The sequence below is a fragment of the Euleptes europaea genome, chromosome 2, assembly GCF_029931775.1.
Source record: "Euleptes europaea isolate rEulEur1 chromosome 2, rEulEur1.hap1, whole genome shotgun sequence".
NCBI classification, from domain to species: domain Eukaryota; kingdom Metazoa; phylum Chordata; class Lepidosauria; order Squamata; family Sphaerodactylidae; genus Euleptes; species Euleptes europaea.
The window spans coordinates 87,041,080-87,064,679 of record NC_079313.1 but is presented as its reverse complement, the minus strand read 5'-3'; the positions used below and the strand labels follow the sequence as shown (position 1 = coordinate 87,064,679).

At 45.7% G+C, this 23,600-nt stretch overlaps 1 protein-coding gene across 7 annotated transcripts in view; it reads right to left on the bottom strand.

Annotated features, from left to right (window-relative positions):
- Window positions 1–23,600, bottom strand: part of FOXP4 (forkhead box P4) — a 159,484-nt gene that overhangs the window by 19,378 nt on the left and 116,506 nt on the right. For all 7 annotated transcript variants that reach the window (XM_056844085.1, XM_056844088.1, XM_056844086.1 and 4 more), the window contains 7 exons: window positions 23,199–23,403; window positions 19,739–19,843; window positions 15,383–15,470; window positions 10,997–11,080; window positions 6,927–7,128; window positions 6,409–6,485; window positions 2,349–2,450 (listed from right to left, as the gene is read on the bottom strand). In XM_056844085.1, coding sequence (XP_056700063.1) covers window positions 2,349–2,450; window positions 6,409–6,485; window positions 6,927–7,128; window positions 10,997–11,080; window positions 15,383–15,470; window positions 19,739–19,843; window positions 23,199–23,403 — 863 coding nt within the window. The remainder of the gene's footprint in view (window positions 1–2,348; window positions 2,451–6,408; window positions 6,486–6,926; window positions 7,129–10,996; window positions 11,081–15,382; window positions 15,471–19,738; window positions 19,844–23,198; window positions 23,404–23,600) is intronic.

Sequence of the window (23,600 nt, the reverse complement as noted above, 5' to 3'; positions counted from 1 at the left end):
CGTGTGACACTTGCAGAATTATGTCATGTCTGGAGGACGGAATCTTATCAGGGCTCCCACTGAAAGGCAGAGATGCCCAGCTGCAGGGATGTGGCATCCCCTCCTCCATGCGAGAGTTTCCCCCTCCGCTCTCCCACTCTCCCGCTTTGCCTCTCTCTTGCATTCCAAGAAGGATTTGTCTCTTTTGCTCTCCAGCTCTAACTGAAGGCACATCAGAAGCAAGGAATGAGCGCACACAGAGATCAAGGCCTTTTTTCCTTTCTTTGTTTTTAATTTAAAGGGCAAAAACTCAGGGCTGCTTCACACAAATCGTACACATACACACATGCAAAACACATGAAGGCAGCCTTTCACATGATAAGAAGTGCACATTTTTCTAACATGGAGATTCATCAGCAAAAGCATTACTTAGGAAGTGGTATAAATGGGTGTGAGTTTATAGAGATGAAGGGAGCCAGACTATTTTTTATTGTGTTCAAGCCCAGGCACCTTAGTGTCTTTGCCCCACATCTAGAGTTTGCTCTCTACTGCTTGGTGTGAGAGAGTGCTCAGGGCCTGGTTTTCCCATGCAATGCATAAAAGAAGCTGTCCTGTTCTAGAGCCTAATGAAACCGGTAACTGCTAAAATTGTGATCAGTGATCAGCAGCATCATGTGTAAATGCATAACAGAGGGAACACACTCCTTCCTGTCAACCCACAAGGAACTGAGTGAGATTTATCTCGCATTCCAAAAAGAGCCTGAACAGGCCACATGTGAATGAGCGCGAGCCCTGTTTGATGCACAAAATCCTTTCTGGGGTAACGTTTATTCCTCATGTTCTCCTCCTCACCTCCCAAGGTAGAAAGTCAAGCAGTGGTATCACTCTTTTTCACTTACACAGTCTTATTAAGAGAGCATCTGCATCTTGGGAGAACTCTCGATGCATTGAAAAGCCAGTCTGGATGGTTGCTATCTTGGCTGAGGCATCTTCTATTTGCCACATGCGGCGAGATACTAGCTCCTCAGGTTGGCATTAACTTTGTTTTCTATTTCTGGCATCTCCACCTCCCTTTCTGCTTTTCCTTTAGCCATGCCACATAACTGCCTATGCCTATTTCTGTAACCTTGACAAAGGAACATGTTATTGACACCCACCCACACTTTATTTGCCCCCATGTCAGAGGACTGAAAGATTCTTTTAAAGGATGGATCATAGTTCTTGGTTGCTTTACCAACAATGAAGGTTGACTAATTGTTAGCTGAACAAGTTAGAGTGACAAGGCCCAGTACAGAGAATGACATTATGTCATCTCTACTCTCTTACTCAAATGCACTGCAGCTGGCTTAGTGGACATTTAACATATACATTCTGTATGTATATGAAGGGAGCCTTGTGTCCACTGGCTCAGCTAAGCCTACAGACAGAGAGAAAACTCCTAGACAATATCACATTTCAGTGCATTTTAGCCACTTCTGGGGCCTCTCGTTAGCAATCTTTAGGTGAACGAGCACTTTCTGCATTCAGAAAACTGGCAACCATAAACCCCAACTTCTCCCACTGAGCCATTTCACATTAACTAAACACAGTGAAAAACGGATGCAGAGTGATTTGCATACCTACTTTTCCCACTGCAGGTAATGACCAAACAGGGATCCAATGCATCTTACATGTAGCAAGTTCCAACTGTGAATGGAATGTGCATATCCCAGAAGTTGAGAAATCTCTTCCTTCAGTTACAGTGGAAGCAAGGAAAACAGATGTGCAAGTAACCCACACACTGCTTTACCTGCTTCAACCTGCATGTGAAGCCAGCTTCAGGTATACATAGTGTACTAGAGAAGACAGTTCACTTTTTAAATAGGGGAACCTTTTAATAAAATGATTTCTTCATTACCATAGCATCTGAGCACCTTACCATAAGTTCTGTCTTACGCTAAGTGGAACTGAATTTGAGGGTGATGTCATATAAAGGCAGGAATGACTAGATCATCCTTTCTTCCTAAAATGAAATAGGTGCTCACACATTTGAAACAATTCTAGTGCCTCGTCCTACTACCCCACAAATGGAATCCTTAGAGGGTGTTACTGAGTAAATGCCTTGATGTATCATTGTACATTAACATCTGTATAGTTCCCAGAATTATGCCCCTAACCAGGATCCAGCCACAATACTGGACACGTGCAGCTGCCAAGCAACCCATTGTCTCCCATCTACTGGAACTCCTCTTTTAAAAAGTAGCTCTTGTGTTTGTTCCCATCTTCCAAATCTAGCATTTTGAGCAGGCACCCACATTAAGGAGAGCAGCGTTGTAGGGAAAGGATGCCTGTGACTTGAAACTGTATTACAATCTTAGGTTAAGTATTACCTTCCAGGTAGCTGTGTTTCTTCTGAAATAGGCAAACATCCGCGTAAACCAATTGTAGATTTCATTCAATGTTAGCTGCCTGTCAGGTGTCTCGAGGATAGCCTGCATTTAAGAGAAGGGAAAGTTACTCCAAGAGCACTGGCTCCAGCAGTCCTGGATAAGGATTTCAGAACACACACACAAAAAATGGCAGAATACACAGCAGGGTTTTGCAGGCTGTTCAGTGCCCTTTCAAAACACACTTCAAAGTACTGGACTAAGGGCAAGTTCATCTGTGTTTCCAACTGAATGAGCAGAACTTGAAATGATTCAACAGATCCAGCTCCACAGATTTCACGTTACGTGCTGTCACCTCATAGCTTACGTATTTCCAGTGAAGTTCATTCATTCTCTGAGAAGCAAGTAGGCGAATGCGCGACATGCATTCACAAGTGAATCAGTCCAATGGCAGTGGAACCCAGACACAATACTTACCTCAAGGTTGCAGAGCAAACAGTAAAAGCCAGAATGGATAGACATAATGGGCTGAATGGCCAGTGCTTACTTTGACTGAGAGGGAGCCCAAACTTGTCTGGAAATCACACACTGGGGTATGTAGATCTCTACTCTCTTACTCAAATATACTGCAGCTGCCTTAGTGGACACTTAACATATACATTCTGTATGTGCCCAGAGGCCCATTGGCTCAGCTAAGCCAATAGGCAGAGAGAAAACTTCTAGGCAATATCACATCCCAGTATATTTTAGCCGCTTCTGGGGCCTCCTGTTAGCAATCTTCAAGTCAGCTGAAGTTTTTCTATTGTTCTTCCAAACAGACCAAGCAGACCTTATAAAACTAGCTGGGGGATGCTATGTTTGCATCATCAATTTTAATCAATTCCTAGCCTAACATATTCCTGTACATCAAAAGTGGATAAGTCTGAAAATAATGTAAATAGGGGCTGAGAGATGTAGAAGATCCTCTAACCCACGTGCTCTGACATCCTGTTTCCCAACTGAAGAAAACAAGCCCTAGTGAATACTCCCTCATCAGACAAACACTGGAAATAATTGATGGGTATGGGGAACTGGATAACTGCCCAAACTACAGATAGCAGAAAAGACACTAACTACCCATGTTAATATGGTGGGATAGAAAAAGGTTGGGGCTATTAAATTCTTCCCAGAATGCAGGGCAATAGAGCTGATTCAGTGAAGGGGGGTAGCAACCATTACTAGGAATTTCACCTGAACACGTTATACTACAAAGTACCCCTACACTCCTACACAGAACCAGACCAAAGCTTGCCTTTGTGATCCTGTTCCCAATTATGTATACGAAGATTAAAAATTTCAACCTGATCAGGGTGACTCCTGCCTCTCTTCCCCCTAACCAAGGTCACTGAGTTGACAAAGGCAACTGAGGACAGGCAGCAGGTTGATCCCCTCATTTGCTAACCTGCCTCAGGGAATGCTTCAGGCACCTGGTGCCAGCCACAACGAAAAGAACCTCCTCAGTACTGAGTAGGTATCATTATAGAACTAAAACAACCAAAGGAACGAAACAACATGACAGAGACTTATAAAACTACAGATAGCATGGAGAGAATGCGTAGAGAATGACAGCCCATTCCTGAGATCCACCGGCGGCCGTGCCGAAAAGTCTTTGGAGGCTGGCGACGGCCCATGACAGCGCAAGGACCCACAGCCGCCGGTGTCCGGATGCCGGCAAAGGCTGCTGCGTTGCCTTCTAAGCACGGCGCAAGCATTCCAGTCAGGAATGCGCTGTGAGTCTGTGTCTTGCAGAACACTAGAATTTGGGGTAATCCACTGAAGACTGATAGGCAACTTTCTGGACATATAGCTTTTGGCCATATAGCTTTTGCAGTACTCGCTTTTTGAAAAGTATTTCTTCATACCGTGCATGTACCAGAAAATGTAAGTGGTGGCCATGAGCTTAGACGGCTTTAAAAAGGCTTAGATAAATTAATGGATGGTAGCCACTATGAGATTTATTACCCAAAGAAGCCAAAAGCAATTCCCAAATGGAAGTAGTCCTAGAACAAGGGGTATTACACTCTAGTATGCCCCACTTGTGTGCATCCAGGGGCACGTGCTTGGGGCCTCCTCGATTCTGGACTAAATGGGTCATTTGACTGGATTCAACAATATCGATTTACTTACATCAATCATAGCCTGCAACAAAGTTTCTAATGATTGGAGATGGAATGAGGAGGGAGCGTAAAGGCACCCCTCACTCTTTGGTCTGATTAATGGAGATCACATATTTTCACTTGGAGCACTTTATCTTGGAAGCCACTGCCATATCTCAGCTACCCAGAGAGGTCAACCTCAAAGAGCTGAAATAGCAGGGAGAGAACCCTGGAGTCATTCTAATTCAGTCGTCTCTGTATGGGCTTTAGAAGACGTCTAGTGCCAGCAAACAGGCAATGAGTGATCTTAGTATTCTTATCAGTATATTTGTCCATGCAGAATAAAGGCATATATTTGATCAGAGGGAAACAAGGGTCAGAACTATGGGAAAATGCTACATCTTGTACTCTAAGCTAATTCTGGAGTTCATAGAATGTAGATACACCAACAGCGAGGAATTGAAGTCATCCTCGGTGGGGAATTTAACTTTTGTCAAAGATAAGCTATTGGCAGTTCTGGAGACAGAAAGCCGTAGCTCATCTAAGAAACTGTGACATATCCATTGTGCCTGAAAGTGCAGTTGTTATGAACCACTAGGACTGTTATCTATCAACTTTGTTGCTTGCACTTTGACAACAGGAAGCTTGAGAAGGTACAATATACCTCTTAGGAGCCAGTGTGGTGTAATACCTAGAGTATCAGACTAGGAACTGGCAACCCAGGTTCTGCCATTTCTCTCAGTCTAATCTACCTCACGGTGTTTTGGGAATGCAACCGGAAAGGGATAATAACTTAGGCCTGTCTGAGCTATAGAGCTGGCATAGTGTAGTGGTTAGTGCTGGACCAGGACCGGGGAGACCAGGTTCAAGTCCCTACCCTGCCATGAAGCTCACTGGGTGACCTTGGGCTAGTCACTCTCGCTCAGCTTAAGGCACTGCAGGATAAATGGAGGAAAAGAGAACCATGCCTCAGCTTCTTGAAGAAACAGAAATGCACTAAATATATAAATAAATCATTAACATTGTCGTGCAGAATGAACCCACTGCTGATTCTGTTTCTAATCTCACACAAAAGGAACAGAGTGATTGAGTAGCAGGCGGGGCACTCTGTATCCAATCTGCACTGTATCCACAGAGCCAACTTGTATCCCTGCAAACTATGAACAGGTGCCAGTCAAATCAATTTAATTTAAACTGAGACTTCTATTATTAAGGGAAAGGTTTTTGCAGATTTTGCAGAAGGCATCTTGTAAATAATTACTTTGCTGGGTATGTTTTCAAAATTCCTGAAGACTGTAAAGAGGCAGTATCTTGTAATGAGGTAAGCACATCACCGCCATTTATGTTTGTGTATTGCATTTCTCCTTGCATTTCTGCCTGAAGTGTCTTTCCAATGGGGGAGGGATTACAGAAGTAACAGGTCAGAGCTATTGCAATAAAACTAAACTGATTTATACTTTGAGGAAATCAGGGAGCTATTAACCTGGCCGTGTAAAGGCAAACGAAGAAGCACCAATGCCAGAAACGAAACCAGCAACTCCTGGTCTCCAGGACTCTGACCCCAATACAAAACAGAGGACAGAAGAAGAGTGCCTTACCTACCCTTTTGTTCACCATCCTAGAGTGCTTAGTGTTTTTTATGAAAGGGGAAGAAGCACGCATACATGGGCCATCTGAAAGTTCAGGGTCAGATTGAGATATGGTTGGAGAGCACGGTGGGGGAAATTCCCTATTTCACAAGAGTCATATTTGCACCCAGTACACTGAACCAAATTCTACTTCTCAAAATCCAAGCAGAAGCAGCATTCTAGTATATACCATGGGCCACCTCAACAAGTTGTCATGATGCATGGCATTCAAGTTGAGTGTGAGCATTGTTCAAAAGCCTGTGTTTTCCAGGTCTAACTGATATACTCGAAGTTTCTCACCTGCCGGATAAGCGAGGCATACGTGAAGGGGGGGCGGACATCTGCATTTTTGTAAAACTCATGATTCTGTGCAAGCTCTAGGAAGAAGAAACACAGTTATGAAGAAAAGCATTTTCTGAAAGTACAGCTTAAAGGACAATTGAAGCCAAGGGTCCCCAACCTTTTTGAGCCTGTGGTAACTACTGGAATTCTGACACAGCATGGTGGGCGCAACCACAAAATGGCTACTGCAGGAGGCAGAACCAGCCACAAAATGTCTGTTGCAGTTTACCTTCAATCGCACAATGAAGACTCTTGTGTTGGGGTGGCAGCTGCTGCCAAAGCTGTGTTTTTAACAATCTGCACAGCCAATCAAATCTTCAATGGCTAATAGCCCCACCTGGCCCCACCCACTTTCTAAAAACACTTGGCGGGTACCAGGAAAGATGCTGGCAAGTACCATGGAGCCTACGGGCACCACTTTGGGAACCCCTGATTTAAGCAAAAGCAAAAACGGTGACTTCCTCTGCTACACTCACCTGACGAGATTGGCGTGCAGAATTTCTCTGAGTTCCTTCTGCGAATGGGTCCTACGCTGTGTAAAGTGGATGAGCTGATGACAGAAGGACCCTGCCGTAATGGAGTAATGGGTGCGGTAGCAGAGGTGGGGGGATGAGGTAATCCATCAGGGAAAGTATCAGAAGTGCTCTTGGAGAGGGTGACGCTAGAAACCAGGTTCAGCTGCTCAAATAGGATGAGGAAAAGGCCAGAGTTAAAAACCAGTTCAGAGGCAATTGCTTATGGGTAGACAGACAGTACTATTTGTTTGCACAAAGCTGAAGATAAGGATAAACTAGATGGGTGAAAGGGAGTGAACATTACACCCATCAACCACTAATCCCAATGGAAAGACTGCATTTCATTGGAAATTGGGTCACATTCTGCAAAGCTGAATCTTGAAACAAGGTACAAAAGTGTTTAAAGTATTTTTTAACACAAATAGCAATAGAAGCCAGACCTCAGGAGGAATAGCTTTCAGTAAGGTCAACCCCTCTATACTTTTTCATCTCATCTGAATTTGCAATTGCAAATGGAGCAGGGATAAAACATGGCATGTGCAAAAGAAAATATCAGGTATTTTCAGAAGGAAGTTAGGAATTTTTAAAAAAACATCAGGCTTGTTTGGTCAGAAACAATAAAGCAATTATAGTGCAATAGAGTACTGACATACTTTATCTCTCTTTACAACAATCTTATACGACCATTAACATTAATGTCATGTGCTACAGATGGAGGTATTTGTTTGGATAATTTCTATGCTGCCTCACCAGGGAAGCTGCCTGAGGTAGCTTCCAACATAATAAAAACATAAAACATCATAAAAGATATTAAAACCTACCATTCCAAACAAAGCCAAACATAAAACAGTCAAAAGCACAAAGCAGCTCATAGTGGATCTTAAACCTTCTCAGGTCAAAGAGAAGCTACAAAATGATCTTTAAAAGATTGCCTAAACAAACAATTTGGCCTGACGCCTAAAAAAAAGTTGTGTAGGCACCAGGTGGGCCTCAAAGGGGCAGGGCATTCCACAGGCAAGGTGCCACTGCTGAAAAAGCCCTGCCTAGCTGCCACCTGCCTCACCTCCAAAGGCAGGGGCAAACAGAGCAGGACTTATGAGGCAGGTCTTTACTAGCAGGCCAGACAATATAGGAGGCAGCAGCCCTTCCAGTACTAGGTAGGAACCCAGAAGCAGTAATTGGCATAACAAGCCTGATCCTATGCATCTTTACTGAGAAGTAAGGATAACTGACTTCAGTGGGACTTCCTCTCAAGTAAATGTGCCTTATTGAGTTCATGGCTGAGGTAACATCTGAAATTACAGCTTCCTGGGCCACAACTCACATTCTTAACTACACAACAGCAGTCCTGAAACAACTGCCCAAACTTTCAAATAACTTTCAAATCAAGTCTGATGTAGGAAGATGTTCGGGTCATCACTGTTGCTTTCATTTTAGAAATAAAATTTATGGTATCATAACAAACCTTTCTCAAAAATATTGGACCAATGTTGTCTCAGTAGAGAGTACCACACCCAGCAGACTACTAGAGTAACCCGTAGCTATGTCCCAACATTGGCAAACTAGGGCCTTTTAAGAATGGTCTGTTTCCACTGGATCTGCTGCTCTCTAACTGCACAGTATTTGCAGCTAAATTCTCAAAACACTATGCACAGGGGCTTTCTCCCCTGAAGAAATTTCAGGAGTATCTTGTGATCAATTATGCATCCCCAGTGAAAATACGGAGCTTAACTCCCCCCTGAAAATGCTGCTTTGTAATTGACTGTAGTGTGTTTTTTTAAAATACGTCACCAGCCCCTTCCAGCCCCACAGCGGGATTCTTTCTTTTTAACTGAACCAAGTGGCCACTTTACAGCCAAAGCAGAGAAGGGTCCGGACCCCCGCCCCCCCAACCAATTTGTTTCTGGCTATCTCAATGTAGGGTCATAAGAACATAAAAACACTCGCATGGTCATTTCCATTTCATCGTTCCATCTGTAATCTTGCACTGGCAAACCAAAAAAAGGCTTTCATGCCTATAAGAGGATGTGTATAAGGGGAGGGCAGGAAATCAGCCTGGCTCTATTCAAGCCCTGAGGTCTGAAAACACTCCCTGTGAAACTGGCCAAAGGAGACATATGAGGGGAGGGCGCGAAATCAGAGAATGGGCTGGGGGAGACAAACCTGAAGTAAAACTATGCACAGGACTGGCTTTTAATTTGGGATTGAGGCAGACTTTAAATTTATGGCAAAACAGCATCCTGAGAATGCGGGGGAAATGCGAGAGGAGAGCAAAGTGACTATTGAAGGTCCGAAAAACCATGCATAATTCCAAAGAAGCCCTGAAGTAGTTTGCTGGTGATCACGATTCAAACTACCCATGCATGAAAGGCCCAGGATAAGCTTTTGATGCTCCAGAGGCCACATACAATTCCACCTTGGCTAGAGCCAAGAGAGAAGGCTGTAATCATATACTGAAACATTGCAGGATACAAGTGTGGAAAAATGTGAGCATATGAGCTAACAGCCTAACATTTCAGCAAGATCCTTTGGATTAGGAATGCAAGTCTAGGTAATGATGGGAATAGATTTGGTAGCTCCTTTCCTCAAATTACAGCCACATATGCTTTCCCAGGAACAAGAGGGACTTTCAAAAGCCAAAGGGAAAAGGTGAGGGAACAAGGGAGAAAAATTAAACATTTTGTTGATAATGCAAATTCTTCCAGGAGGGTCACACAGTAATATGAACAAAAGAGTGCAGGACCTCCAGAGGGGCATTGACCTAGTACATAAGCAGCTCACATTTCTTGCAAAAGGCTTGAAATGGCCAATAAAGCAGTAAGGTAGACAATGGCTCAGGAAGGAGCCAATGGGACACCCCGCAGGAGACAGGCCTTGTCTAGGGATCATTTGTACCAGATTTAATTTCTGAACTGGCTGTACTGTTTTCAGCACTTCCAAACCCCAAATGCACAGTGCTTTCCAGCTCTTGCTGGCCTCTACATCAGTCCAGGCAGTCAGCAGGACAGAAGCAAGAGCAATTCAATCTGTCTACATGAGTAAGAATTTTCAGCCAGAGCTCAAGTATAGTGTGAACATGACCAGAAGTATCCCAGACTACTTTCCGCACTTCTTAATTTTGTGTTCTACAGCAGTTTTGGCAGCATGAACATACCCTTGTCAGCCATATTACGTTTAGGATGCCTTAGCCTGGCTCGGCATCGTGTTGGTGATTCTACTTGCCAGGAAGTGGGACCAGACCATGAAACTACGCAGTTCAGAACATCACATGGAGATGAGAGCAGAAAGCCTAGAAGAGCCTTTGGAGGCTGCAGCTAGAGGAAAGGGATAGCTAACTGACAGCCTGAAGGCAGTATCTGGCTGGCACTGTGATTTTATTTCACCTTCCATGATCCCACCTGCAGACAGTGTGTGCCAGAACTGTAGTAGAGGGGAGGAGGCTTCAAGGAGGGGGAAAGGAAGGAAGAGGAGGCCAGGTTTAATGAGGGCAATAAGGTCTTAATTTCCTCTTCTGCCCTCATATCATCACCCCCTCTACTCAAGGCGTAGTGACTCCTACAGACTCCCAAGGAGTAGCCGACCTACTTCTAGCCTGGCAAACACTACCAGAGACATGGTTGGTCTAGCCCTTAGCATGGTGTAGTGGTTAAGAGAGGAGGATTCCAATCTGATGAACCGGGTTTGATTCCCAACTCCTCCACATGAGCGGTGGACGCTAATCTGGTGAACCGGGTTGGTTTTCCCACTCCTCCACATGGAGCCTGCTGGGTGATTTTGGGCTAGTCACAGTTCTCTCTGAACTCTCTCAGTCCCACCTACCTCACAAGGTGTTTGTTGTGGGGAGGGGAAGGGAAGGAGATTGTAAGCCGGTTTGATTCTCCTTAAAGGTAGAGAAAAGCAGGGTATAAAAACCAACTCTTCTTCTTCTGCCAGGAGACTGACAGCCCAGATTATCATGAATATAAGCAAGCTAAGACAGTACAAGAGGGGGAAAAACCCTATAGATTGGGAATAGCCGGAACATTACTTACAGGTTGACTGAAGGGTTTTGGCTCTGAAGGTCTCATATGGAGATGGGCCATCATTGCCTGGAGACGCTCACTCTCTTTAGCTAGCTGTGGAGAGAAACAAGCAAGAAGTTGTTGGTTTGGAGGAAGCTTATCCCCTGCAGTGAAAGCTTATCCCCTGCACTTAGCCCACATACTTAGAAGGGTGTCCTGGATAACAGTTCCCTTAATAATCAAGCTGTTGAGTGGCTCCTAATCATCAGAAGGGTAATGCACACCTTCTTTTGCTTGCTCCATCTAGTCTCAGTGAACATACACCAACCTCTGTCTTGCCTAACGTTTCATATGAACAGTAATTTGACAGCACGGGGCTGTTTTCCTTTAGCTCTTGCTGCGCTCCCTTCTTAGAGCGTTCCTTTAAGGGAAAAGCTGCCATCTACCCTAATTCCCTGGTAACACTGAATATTCCTGAGAGCCATGAACCTAGCGATGGTATCACATTTCCAGACCTCTAAGGGGCTGCCTTTACCTATTGGATATCAAGATCAGGATGCATGGTGGTGTTGGCTGCTCTGGCGTGCCTGCCTTAAGAGTAGTATCATAGCAGTGGCATTGACATCGCAGTAAGGGCGACGCCACAAAAGCAGATAAACTACTGACCACTGGAGAGATGCACTATGTACAAAGCTCAACTCCCCCCACAAACATTTCACCCCCTGCCTTGCCCTTCATCAAATGGTCTCCACACATCCCAGGTATCAGAACCCTTATCTAGCGATCGGACTTGCAGGATTACTTCTCCTACCTTTCCTTGCTCTGCTCCCTCCTGTCTGTCCCTACCCCTCCTTCCATCCTGCACATGTCCCGTTTTTCTCCGGCCCTGTTGCTCATCCATTTTTCTGATCTCTTCTCCCATGACATTCCACTTCCTCACTCATCACTCCCATCATCCCTTTCTCAACCCACCCCCTCACCTGCCCATCCATCTTTCCAGATGTGCAACATTGGTTTAATTGCGTGCTCCTGGGATGTGTGTTTATTTCTCAGTGTGCGGAGAAGGGTGAAAGATTCGTTGTGGCACAGGGAGAGACTCTTGAGTGCTGCAGCGGCAATGGGATCTGACACCATATCCCCTTTGTGTCACCTTCCCTTTCAGAGGGCTCCGCTCAAACTTAGCCTCGGTTGCTCCCTGGCCTGATAGGCCCTGATGCAGGAGCTAGGACACACCCAAAGAGGGCATCTGCCACCTTCTCCACCCACTCACCCGGCTCGACTCCCCTCCCCAAAACAAAAGGAAGAGGGACAGCGAGCCGGGAGTTAAAAGGCAGCAGCCAGCGCAGAGTTTGCTGAAAGTTTGAGCGGCTCTGACGCAAGGACGCCCTGGCACTGTCGCGGCTCTCATTAGAGCTGACAGATCCACTCTCGTGATGCAGGCCCTCTTGCTGTCGACACAGCAGGAGCTCTGCAGTGAAAACTTTCTAATTGGGAGCTCTGGTGGCAGCTTCTCCTCTTCGCGCACGGAGCTTTCCGTTCTCTTCAAGGATTCCCTCCCCCACACTCCCACTCTAAGCTCCTGTAATTGCTTTCAACCTTTTACTTTAGTAAGTGTTTGGGAACAGGATAGAATCACAAATCTTGACTCAGGGTATGTAGCTATCTTAACTCTGTTTTTGAGTGGTGCGCTGCTTTTTTTTCTTTTTGGCACATCTGCTGCATTCTCGTCTAGGTGCACCATTTGCAGCCACTGGTTTAGTTTAGCTTCCAACAGAGGCTGCCAGAGCCCTACATTATAGCTGGCTGGCTCTTTAGCATTCTCCTTCCTCTGCCACTAATCCTGCTCCTCCTGCAAAGTCATGTTCTAGAGAAATATGTTTCTTTCATCCCTACACTATTTTGCACAAACACAACCTTGCAACTTTGATAAAAATGAACCCTTTGCCCAATCCCCTCCATCATGGAAGTATCACTGTTGACAGATTCCAAGAGATAGTGCATAGACTGCAAAAACTAAGTGGCATTACCACTCACAACCCTGTGTCATAATTATGCATCATAGACTGTATGCTTCTTTAACTGGTCCCATATAATATACAACATCTACAGACACTCCATATGCTCAAAAGCAAAGTCTTCTTTCATCATCCAGAGCAGTGCCTTTCTTTGGTTTAGCAGTGTTCCATCTTCCTGGAACTTGTTTACAGCCTCTCTTGAGCCCAGAACTAAACATGATGGGACCTCTGTAGCTGCTGCTAAAAACAGAACCCTTGCACCTTCATCTCCTCCTCTTCTTGCTCTTCATTACACCCAGTAATAGAAAATCCTTGATATGGTGCTGCGTTGCTGTAAAATTCCACCCCTTGCCAATAGACAACAAAATGAAGGGGCTAGCAGTGAGGAAACACACAGCATGGTGATACTACTAGGTGTTGCCCAGGTGAGACAACTCACAACTACTATTTTCAGTGGCCATCCCACATCCCATATCTCTAGTTCTAGGTTGGGGAGTAGGCAAACTCACTAAGTAACATTGGCACCACAAAATAAGAGACCTAAGTAATGGAAGAAACGTTGTACTCCACTGAGCTGATTTTCATGATGCTTGCCAATTTCAGCAGGTATCATTCTATCAATTCATTGTGGATTCACATGCCTCATGTTCTCCATGCAACTCTGAGGGGTGGAAACAGGTTTTTCTAACACAACAGCTTGCAAGAGAGTAATAACGAAGACCATGCAACATTCACTGTACACGGCTTGATGATACCACAAATATGGTCCACCATCAATGTCATTTTGTTTGCATTCACTTCCCAAAGACTCTCCCTTCCCCTTACATGCCTATCTTTGCTATTGCTATCCACCATGTGAGCAGTCCTAAACCATCAGTGGGCACACACAGTTGTGTGGAGAAGCGGAGGATCCCTACTGTTGGGGATCCGTCGTTTGCGGATCCGTGCCGGGTGACGGAGGCTCGACTGGCCGCTCAGCCACGGGCGTGTGGGGGGGGGAGCGGCAAGTCCTGTGCTCCCTCCTGGCTCCCGGCGGCTGGCTGGGGGGGATGAGCATTCTCACCGGGGGCGGTCTGCGGCGAGATGGACCGGGGCCCGACATGCTTCGCCCCGCGGCGGCGGTGGGGGGAACCGGAAAGGGGAGGGCAGGATGTCCCGCCTCCGCGCGCCTTCCTCCCCCCCCCCGCCCCTTGGTTCTCCATGGGAGCCAATGGGGGCCTGGCTCTCCGTCCCTCCGCCCCCGGCCGGCGCTCTAGCCAGAGGTCTTCTGCCTGGTCCGCCGGCCGGGTTTAAATTGGAGGGGGCTCTTCGTGGCTGGCCCTTCTTCCAGCCTGCTTTGTCCCACCCTCCCTCCCTCTTTTTTCAGCTATCGTTGGGCCGCTTTTGTGCATAGTGCTTAGTAGTTAGGGCATGGGTCTGATTTTGTTCTCTGGTTTCCTGTGCGTACGGGCTGTGACGGTGTGTTCTTGTTGCGTTGGGGAGTGTATGTCTAGTTGTTAAGGGTTAAATTGCCATGCTTCTCTGTCACAACTGTCGGGGGTTGGCGGTTGTGGGCATGGGGCCAGAATCCTGTTGTGGAAAAGCCGGCCTGTGTGCCCCCTTTTCCTGGGCTGGGGACCCCAATAAGGGGTTTTGGGGGGGGGAGGCCAGTGGGTTGACTGCCCGGCGGGGCAGTCCGGATGGCCTGCCTCCTCCCAAGTGGCAGGGTACCACACAGTGGCTGCCGTCCATGTGGTACCTGGATCTGCCATCTCAGGCTGTGCCCAGCAGGGGCTGGGCACAGGATACATCAGCGGGCATCGGGTCACCTGATGTCAGGATTCTGCCTCCATGCTAGCCAATGCCTAATGATGTATGTTTGATGTATGTATTAAAGTTGTGGCCTGTTTTATTCCATATTTGTGTCGCATCATATCTTTTATTCAGAAGGGTTTAGAGGTCATGCACCCCCCCCCTTTTTAGGTGAGGGGGGACAAGTTTTCATTGTTGGTGGGAACAGGCGGGCCCCGGGACCCAGTATTGGCCTGGACCCGCAAATGAAGTACAATCCAGATAATACACACGTAACATTATGGAGGCTTCCATCATTGAAACATTCAAAGAAGTGCAACTGTGAATCTGGTTGTTGCTGGCTGAATCTAAACACAATTTCTTTTCTCCATGCCACCATGAGAATAAGTGTGGGGAAAGAACAGTTCAGTTATGGAATAGAAATAGTATTAGTTGCTTCCGTGGATGATCTGCATCTACCAATAAGGGAAATTGTTGCCTGCTGATTCTGTTAGACCTTTCTTATGACTGACAACACCATCTTATCAGCTCCCTGATTTTGCTGCACTCAGGATTTGGGCTGAAAGCTGGACTGAGCTGAACATGGCTCACTGCATACACTTATACCCACCTGTATTTCCAGCTGCTGTACCACTTGCATTTGAACTCGACACTGAGCCGTGCTTCGGTCATCAAGTGCATGTTCCGTATTGAGGTGTCTAAGAATACAAGACACAAGTTAAAGATTTAGCATGAACAGTTCTTGTAGCACAACCATATCCCTTCTCACACTATTTGTCCATACATGACAATTATTTAATATGCTAGCTTAGGGATGCACTGCAGGTGAAAATGTGCTATAAAATCCTTGTATTTCTTCATTTGTTTATCACATTTGTACCTGAAAGAGAGCTTGGGGCAGTGCATATGGGACTACCTTGTTTTATTACCACAAACATTCTGTGAGATAGGCTGGAGCAAGAGACAGCAACTTGCCCATAGCAAGTTAGCATGATTCAGGGCTGAACAGGGACTTGATCTCTGGTGTCCCGATTCAAGTCTAGAGCACTGGCATGACCATATATACATTGGGGGGAGAGCACATGGGATAATGGATAGAAACTATGCTGGCACTATATATACATAGCAAGGTCAATGCTCTAGATTACCGAAGATCTGAAGAGGCAGAACAAAGGAGGAGATGAGCTACAGAAAGACAAAGTGGTGTGCTTACAATTATACCACCAGAAATCTATGTTCAGAAAAAGAAATTTATGTTTTCATGTGCCAGTTCTTCCACAGATTATAAGGGCACAAAAGGCAATTTCCCATATGGATTCCAGTAGCATTCTCTGCTGAAAGCTCACCACTTTCCCTCCACTTAAAGCTCTGCTGCTACCAAGTTCGTATCCTGGGCTGAAGCATCACGGCAGCTCTCTATTCTAAGTCTAACAAAGCCAGAAGTCCAGACTTTCAATCCCATTTCCGAGTTTGTATTTTTAATCTCTGAATTTATGTTTGCTTGATGTAAACCAATGAACCTGTGGTAGTGCAGGGAATAAAAATAATTTTATTTCTAGAGCTGTTAACTAAGGATGTGTGTTTGGATATTTCTGGTCCTAATATACTTTTTAAAAAAGCCTTATCGGTATTTTTTTGGATATATTCAAACTGTAAGGATGTTACACTGACAACCAAGATCAAGTTAATTCATGCCATAGTATTCCCCATTAATGTGTATGGCTGTGAAAGTTGGACAATGAAGAAAGCTGACAAGAAGAAAGTTGATTAATTTGAAATGTGGTGTCAGAGGAGAGTTTTACGGATAACATGGACCGCCAAAAAGACAAATTAGTAGGTTCTACATCAAATCAAGCCTGAACTCCCTAGAAGCTAAAATGATTAAACTGAGGCTATCATACTTTGGTCACATTATAAGAAGAGAAGAGTGGCTGGAAAAGACAATAATGCTAGGAAAAGTTGAAGGCAGCAGGAAAAGAGGAAGACCCAACATGAGGTGGATTGACTCTAGAAAGGAAGCCACAGCACTCAGTTTGCAAGACCTCAGCAAGGCTGTTAATGACAGAATGTTTTGGAGATTATTAATTCAGAGGGTTGCTGTACATCGGAAGTGACTTGACAGAAATTAACACACACACACACACACTCAAGTGTCCAGATGGTATTTGGGATTTTGCAGGATACCAGTTAATGGATCCCAAAAAATTCTGGAAATATTTGGGAATATACAGAAATACTCAGGGCCAGCATTTTAAGGCTCCCATGACTGTTCTTCTTCCATTTTACAGGGTGTTCATTTCAGTGTCTTCTTGACAGGTCTTGATATTGACTTGCCAGGTTGGTTTGGCTTGGATTCTGTGGTTTGAAATGGATTATGTTCATCTTGCAACAGAGTCCTTTGTTTAAATGGGTTTGCCTTGGATTCTCTAGTTTGACATTGATTGTGTTGGGCTTGCCATATTAGCCCATGTCTTCTGAGATTCTTTGGTTTAATGTTGGTTCTGTCTCATTTGATAGTCTTTTGGCCAGTGGTTGCTTGCTCTTGTGTGTTTGGCCAATCTACTTGAAATTGGGGGGGGGGGGGCATTAGTGGATAGGCAGGATGTTCCCTGCAATTTTGGTGTCATTTGCTTGAAAATCAGCCAGTCCGCCCCCCTGGAAAGATTCCCCATAGGGAATAATGGACCTGAAAAATTTAGGAATTCTGAAAGAAAATCCAAATCCTAAAATGGTATTAGAGACCCAAATTACCCAGAATACCAGTATGTATGCTTTTCCCCAAATCCAAAAAATAACAAACTTTTTTCAGGTGCACATCCCCTACTGTTAAAAACATCCTAAGCAAGGTTTCCTTAGTATTTTAAGCTGTGTCGTGGCATTGGATAGTTGGTGAACCTACGGCACGCGTGCCGGACTTGGCCTGCGGAGCTCTCTGTGGGCACACGCCCGCCGCCCAGCTGGGCGGCGGGGGCTTTCAACTGCGCTGCGCTGCCTACAGGCAGCGCTGCACGGTTCAAAGCCAGCCCCTTCCCTGGACTGTCCGCCGCCCAGCTGGGCGGCGGGGGCTTTCTAACGGGGGGAAGTTGGGGGAGGTTGGGGGGGGCAGCAGGGCCAGGCGCCCGTGGGAGCCCGTCCCGCATTTGTGCTCCGTCATCAGCGCCAGGCGCCCAGCGCTCGCGCCCCTGGGCCCCTCTGAGGAAAGTGGGACCACCGCCTGCAAAGCTGGAACGGCCGTCTGGCTGTTGGGGGGGATCCCAAGCCGCCACCGCCCACCACCCCCCGGCCTGAGCTGGGTGGGAAGGCGCCTGCCACCACACACCCTGGCCAGACGGCCCTTCCAGGCAGCGTGGTGCGGTTCAAAGCCCCCCTTCCCTGGACTGCCTGCCGCCCAGTTGGACTGCCCCCCCCCTGCCCGCGGCCCAGTTCAAAGCCCCCTGTTCCCTGGACTGCTCGCCACCCAGCTCAAAGCCCCCCCCCTCCCTGGACTGCCCCCCCTGCCCCCCTGGACTGCCCCCCTTCCCTGGACTGCCCACGGCCCAGTTCAAAGCCCCCCCCTTCCCTGGACTGCCCACTGCCCAGCTGGGCGTGTTGGTACTTTGCGATAAATAAGTGGGTTTTGGGTTGCAGTTTGGGCACTCAGTCTCTAAAAGGTTCGCCATCACTGGCCTAGTTGGAGGAGCAAGGTACATCTGACTAATGCTAGAAGGCCCCTTTTGGATCAGTCAAGCTGCTTTTCACCTTTGCTCATGCACATGCAAAGGATAGGAAGGGCTTTGGAGGATCACCGAAGTCTCCTAACCATCTGCCTCAAGCCCACTGTAGTTGGCACCTGTTGGCTAGTAACTGTTACCACTGAATAGTAGAGGGTGGGTGGGGGCCAGTAGGATTCACCGAAATACACTTGTTTGCAGAATAAAACTGAACACACAGATTAGACACTCAGGGCTGCGCTTCTTGCCTGTCTCCAGCCTTTCCAAGTGTCGTTTCCAACCCTCACGACATTCTGTTCAAAGGCAGTAGGGTGGGAGGTGGAGGGAGGGGGGAAATGAGGTGAAGTGTATGCGCATGTGGAGGAGGGGGAACATGTGTAGTGGCAAAGCATAGAAGGGATGGGGGGGAAACGAACCAGCAAGAAAAGAAAACCTGTCAGTTTCATCTGATGTCTTTGCTAAAAATCCTGGCTACAAAGAGATCTAATTGCAAATGAACTAATTAAGTAAACCTCTGACGAAGCGTGAAAACAATTTGTTTGACCCTGACGCTAGCAGAGGGCTCTTAGACAGCGGAGTTAATCAGTCAGTGACAGAGCCCACAAGCGGTGTCAGCAGGCTGCCGCGCTGCCATCTGTTTCTCTCTAGTTTCAACCCCCCCTTCCCTTTTTCCTAACATGGACAAGCTTAAACTTTACTGGTCTGTCTTCTCTCCTCCACACGCCTAGTCATTTCTCTGGATCCCAGTCAGCCTCCCTCTAGTATACTCTGTCCAGCAGCTTTATATCCTTCAACTTCCCATATACCTACAGTGCTTGTAAGAGCAATTTCTAACACCAGTGATGCAAGGGGAACCTAGCTGCGTTGCACAGATTGGAAACCAAGGCTCAAATACGAATGTCAAGTTTTTTTTTAAGTCTAACTGTGCCAGATGTCTCAACTTCAGTCATGGGGGGGGGGGGGAAGGGGGGGACAAAAATTGTCAGCCACCTGCTCTGCAGAGATCAGATCCTATTTTCTGAACTACCAAGATACCCCCAAACCTACCAAAATCACTGTTCTTCAGTTTTGGAAAAATGCCTCAGTGCTGTGCACAGATAGAAACAGAAAGATCTCATGGTTTTTCTAGCATAAACAGCCAAAGCTCTTGTAAAAGATTTTTTCCCCTTTTTGACAATTTGAGAGCTACAGTATACAGTATCAGGAGGCATGAAGTAAGGGAAATAGGGGTAGGGCCAGAGAAGGATGCCACCTACTTGACAAACTGTCCCAAGTCCTCACAGAGGGTTTCACAACCAGGCCATTTACACTCTCCATGTCCATACAGAGGGTGAGAGCCAGGAGTCTCCTCGTAAGAAGAGCTGCAAAGAAAGGGGGGGGGGCAAGAGGCTATAACAAACATTACAGTCAAACTATTCAAAGCAGAATACATTGGAAACACATTTGCTTTGCTGGTTGTAAGGGCATGCTCAGCAAAGTTCATTCAGGTCACTCATAGATCTGACCTCATGCTGGCGCCCTCACCATCAGCATGACTAGAATGAGCTGTAGGATCCCAAGATCCAGGATTCTTAATACAGACCTGCAGAATGATCTTCCTCATGCTAGTTCATTTTTCAACATCCAGTGCTCTAAGTAAAACCCAGTTAAACTGGCTATGGGCTTTACCATAGAATTATACTGAAGTCAGAGAAGCACCCTATAGCACATTGGTTCCAGACAATGGTTTGTATGGCCCTCATAGGCAGATATCAGAGGATGCCCGACTGGGTGTTTGTTCTACAGCTGTGGCTTGGGGAGAGTCTAATACTTGCTTTCATGACCTCCATTATCAAATCCAAGATTGTTTTTTAGTGCTAGCTCAACATACCTTTATGGACATGCCAACTATGGAAAGGGTGATTATTATTTTTTAATGGAAACCAGTGCAAATAGGAAGACTACTTAGAACACAGCTGACTTTGCAGTTTGAACAACTAAAACACGATTTTTATACCAACATGTGATTTGCTATGAAGGTGACATAACCATGCCCTGTAAATTGTCGTGTCGTGCCTAAACAGAATTTTTTAAGAGACTGCAAAACATCCCAACATCTCTGTATTTTGTCTGTTGTGACTTTAATTATTAAAGCCTCTGGTATAAGCAATAAAAGTGATGGTGAGACAGAATGGTGGCAAATAATTATCCCGTGTGATATCGTACCCACTTTTCCCAGAAAACGTTTGTCTAATTTTTTTTCGCACAATTACAAAAAAGAAAAGAAAAAGGGGGGGGGGAAGGCAATAGAAGTTCCTGGTCAAACATGCAGCTGAAACTGCCTGGACTAGAAGAATCAAGGCAGGGCTTTGGATCTCTACGGTTTAGATCTACGAGATGCGTTGTCTTGGTCCTGCTAGTCCACAAGGATAACCAGACTGTGTACTTAGCACAGATAATGTTCTGTCATGAGGGCTGGGCTGTCCCAAGGTCAAGATCTTAACCTTTCTTCTTCACATTCCTTGTTGTGTTTTGGAGCAGGCGGTGTGAGAAGTTGCGGTTTGGATATTTCTTACTAAGTGTTTCACTGTTATTTACCTGTGAGGTCGGTGAATGATGAAAAAAAATCATACTTAATGACGGACAAACTTCTCCCCATTCTAAAACATATTCAGCTTGCCAATTACGGGTGCCATTCTCAAATGCTACAAGACTAGTTTGCAATTTAAAAAGAGCTTTCCACTTGCAAAGAAGGTGTTGTTACTTTAAGTTGATTTTTGTCCTCATCACAGACACTAATTACAGCTAACACAGGCCTACACAAACAATCTGAGAGAGGGATTTTTGAAGCTCTGGGAAGCCCAAGGTGCTGTGCAGCTGGGGGGGGGGGGGATGTACAATTTCTGAGCCTGTCTGATCAAGTTCTGAGAAATGTCTAATTCCCAAACCAAAGATGTATATGAACTCTTTTGTGTAGTCCCTGTTAGCTGTTCTCCTTTACCCCCTATTCTCCTCTCCTTTTAAAATATTATTCCCCACACACCCCAGTTGCCCAAACAACCCTCAGTGTGAAACCAGGGATCCTCTGCCTCCAGGCTCCAGAATAACCTTGGGCTTGTCCACTGTTCATGTGAACCTTAAAAATAATTCCTTGGCACTGTTTTTTCTATATTTTGTCTTAGGTGTTTCCCACACGGGAACAGGTTGATGCGGCTGCCAATACAGTGCAGTGGCAAGGGCTTCCACATGGCAGGTTTCCCTACTCCCCTGCAGGGACTGTTCTGCCTCTTGCACCACCAGAGATTTGTCAGTGATTTTTTTCAGATCAACAATTGAGTATCTTTCACAATATGTTTAACAGGATCTCTAAATTCCCAGCTTTCATTTTTTTCTATAAAAAAGTGTCTAGCCACTTTTATTGTGGAGATATACCTTTCCCCTTATATCTCCCCAATGAAAGAGGAAAGAGACTTAAGGCCTTTTTTAAAATAATGAAAGTTGCACATATTGTTGTAACTTATTGCTGTAAATTATATCCATATAACAATATTCAAGTGCCAATTTAAAACAAAAAGCCCCGCCCCCCAGGTGGCAGGGGGAGGAAAGGGCCACTGGGAGAATGGCTTCCTGATAGATGGGGCCAGGAAAAAAACCCAACTTCCCAACCCACATGGCAGACATCCAGGCTTTGCTGCAATCTTTCCCAAAACTTCAGAGCAAAGCAGGTTTGGGAAAGATCAGGGGGAAGCCAAAGAAACCCCAGGAGACGCACAAATGCACCATGATGCTGTAGGGAAGGAGGAAAAAGCCCACTTCCCAAAAGCATCAAACCAGTGGAAAATAAGCCATGTGGAAATGGCCTCACTTTCAGACACTAATAGCAGCTACACAAACTTTCCAAGCACTTGCAGCATCTTTCTTTACATTATGAGCTAACTCAGAACTTCTAGAAAATTAGACTCTTTTCATGAAGTATGTAACCATTACAAGTTATGCAAATTCATATTCTGAGCCAAGTAATTATGAATTTCATCAGTATCACTAATTTTACTTCACAAGAAGGTAAACTAAGTAATACAGTTATGTTTGCATCAGTGCACTAAGAAAAGGGGGAGAAACTGTGCCAAGAGAGCCATTTTATGCAAACATGTAGAAAGGTATCTCCTTTGTGCCATTTCCTAGTGGCTCTGTGCTGTGTGTGGGTGTGCTAAGTGCAATCAAGTTGCTTCCAACTTACAGCAATCCTATGAATTAATGACCTCCAAAACATCCTATCGTTAACAGGTTTGCTCAGGTCTTGCAAACTGAGGGCCAAGCTACATAGAATCATAGAGTTGGAAGAGACCACCAGGGTCATCAAGTCCAACCCCCTGTACAATGCACATGCTACATATAACTTATTAATTATGCTTAAGCTGCAATTCCCTAGGCCTGAGTTTAAGGAGCCAAGCTCTCCACTATCAGTTCCTCCAGTTGTAGGTTAAGCAGCTTTACTTCTCAGGAGCAGGTACAATTACAAATCTGACCCCATACCAGACAGCTGGCACTATATCAAACTGCAGTATGAACCGTGACACAATTACAGATCTGAACAAGAGACAAAAGTAGACTGTAATGCTCTCTCAGTCACCAATGTAATACTTCACCCAGTGGACTTCAGGGGCTCTTGTGAGACAAACTCTACAGATTATCCATCTCATAGTTATAAGGCCCAAATCAAGGCCTGTGAGTGTCTACCTGTCCCTCCTTTGTGCGAGCATGGCGTTCTGTCCATTGGGGAGAGGGTGATGGGAAATTGAAGGAGAGACCTTGGCGGCCGAAAACGAGGTAGAATTGGAGGTGTTGGTGGTCAGGTCAAGTCCTTCTTGCTTGATGCTATCTTCTACAGGCTGAGTAGCAGTCACCTCTTTCCACAGCTGCTGAAGGTCTGAGGGACAAACAGCTTCACACATGTTGGAGGAGAGAACAGGAGAAACAAGCAGAGTGGGGAGAGAAGAAAAAGATTAGGAAAAACAAATTCTCCAAACTCATATCAGAAAGTCCATGAAGGTGTGTTCTTTTAGCTGGGTGGGGAGGCTAGTTTACATTACTTTTTAGCCTACTGGTAGTTCTCTTTATTCCCTTTAATAGAGGCTTAAT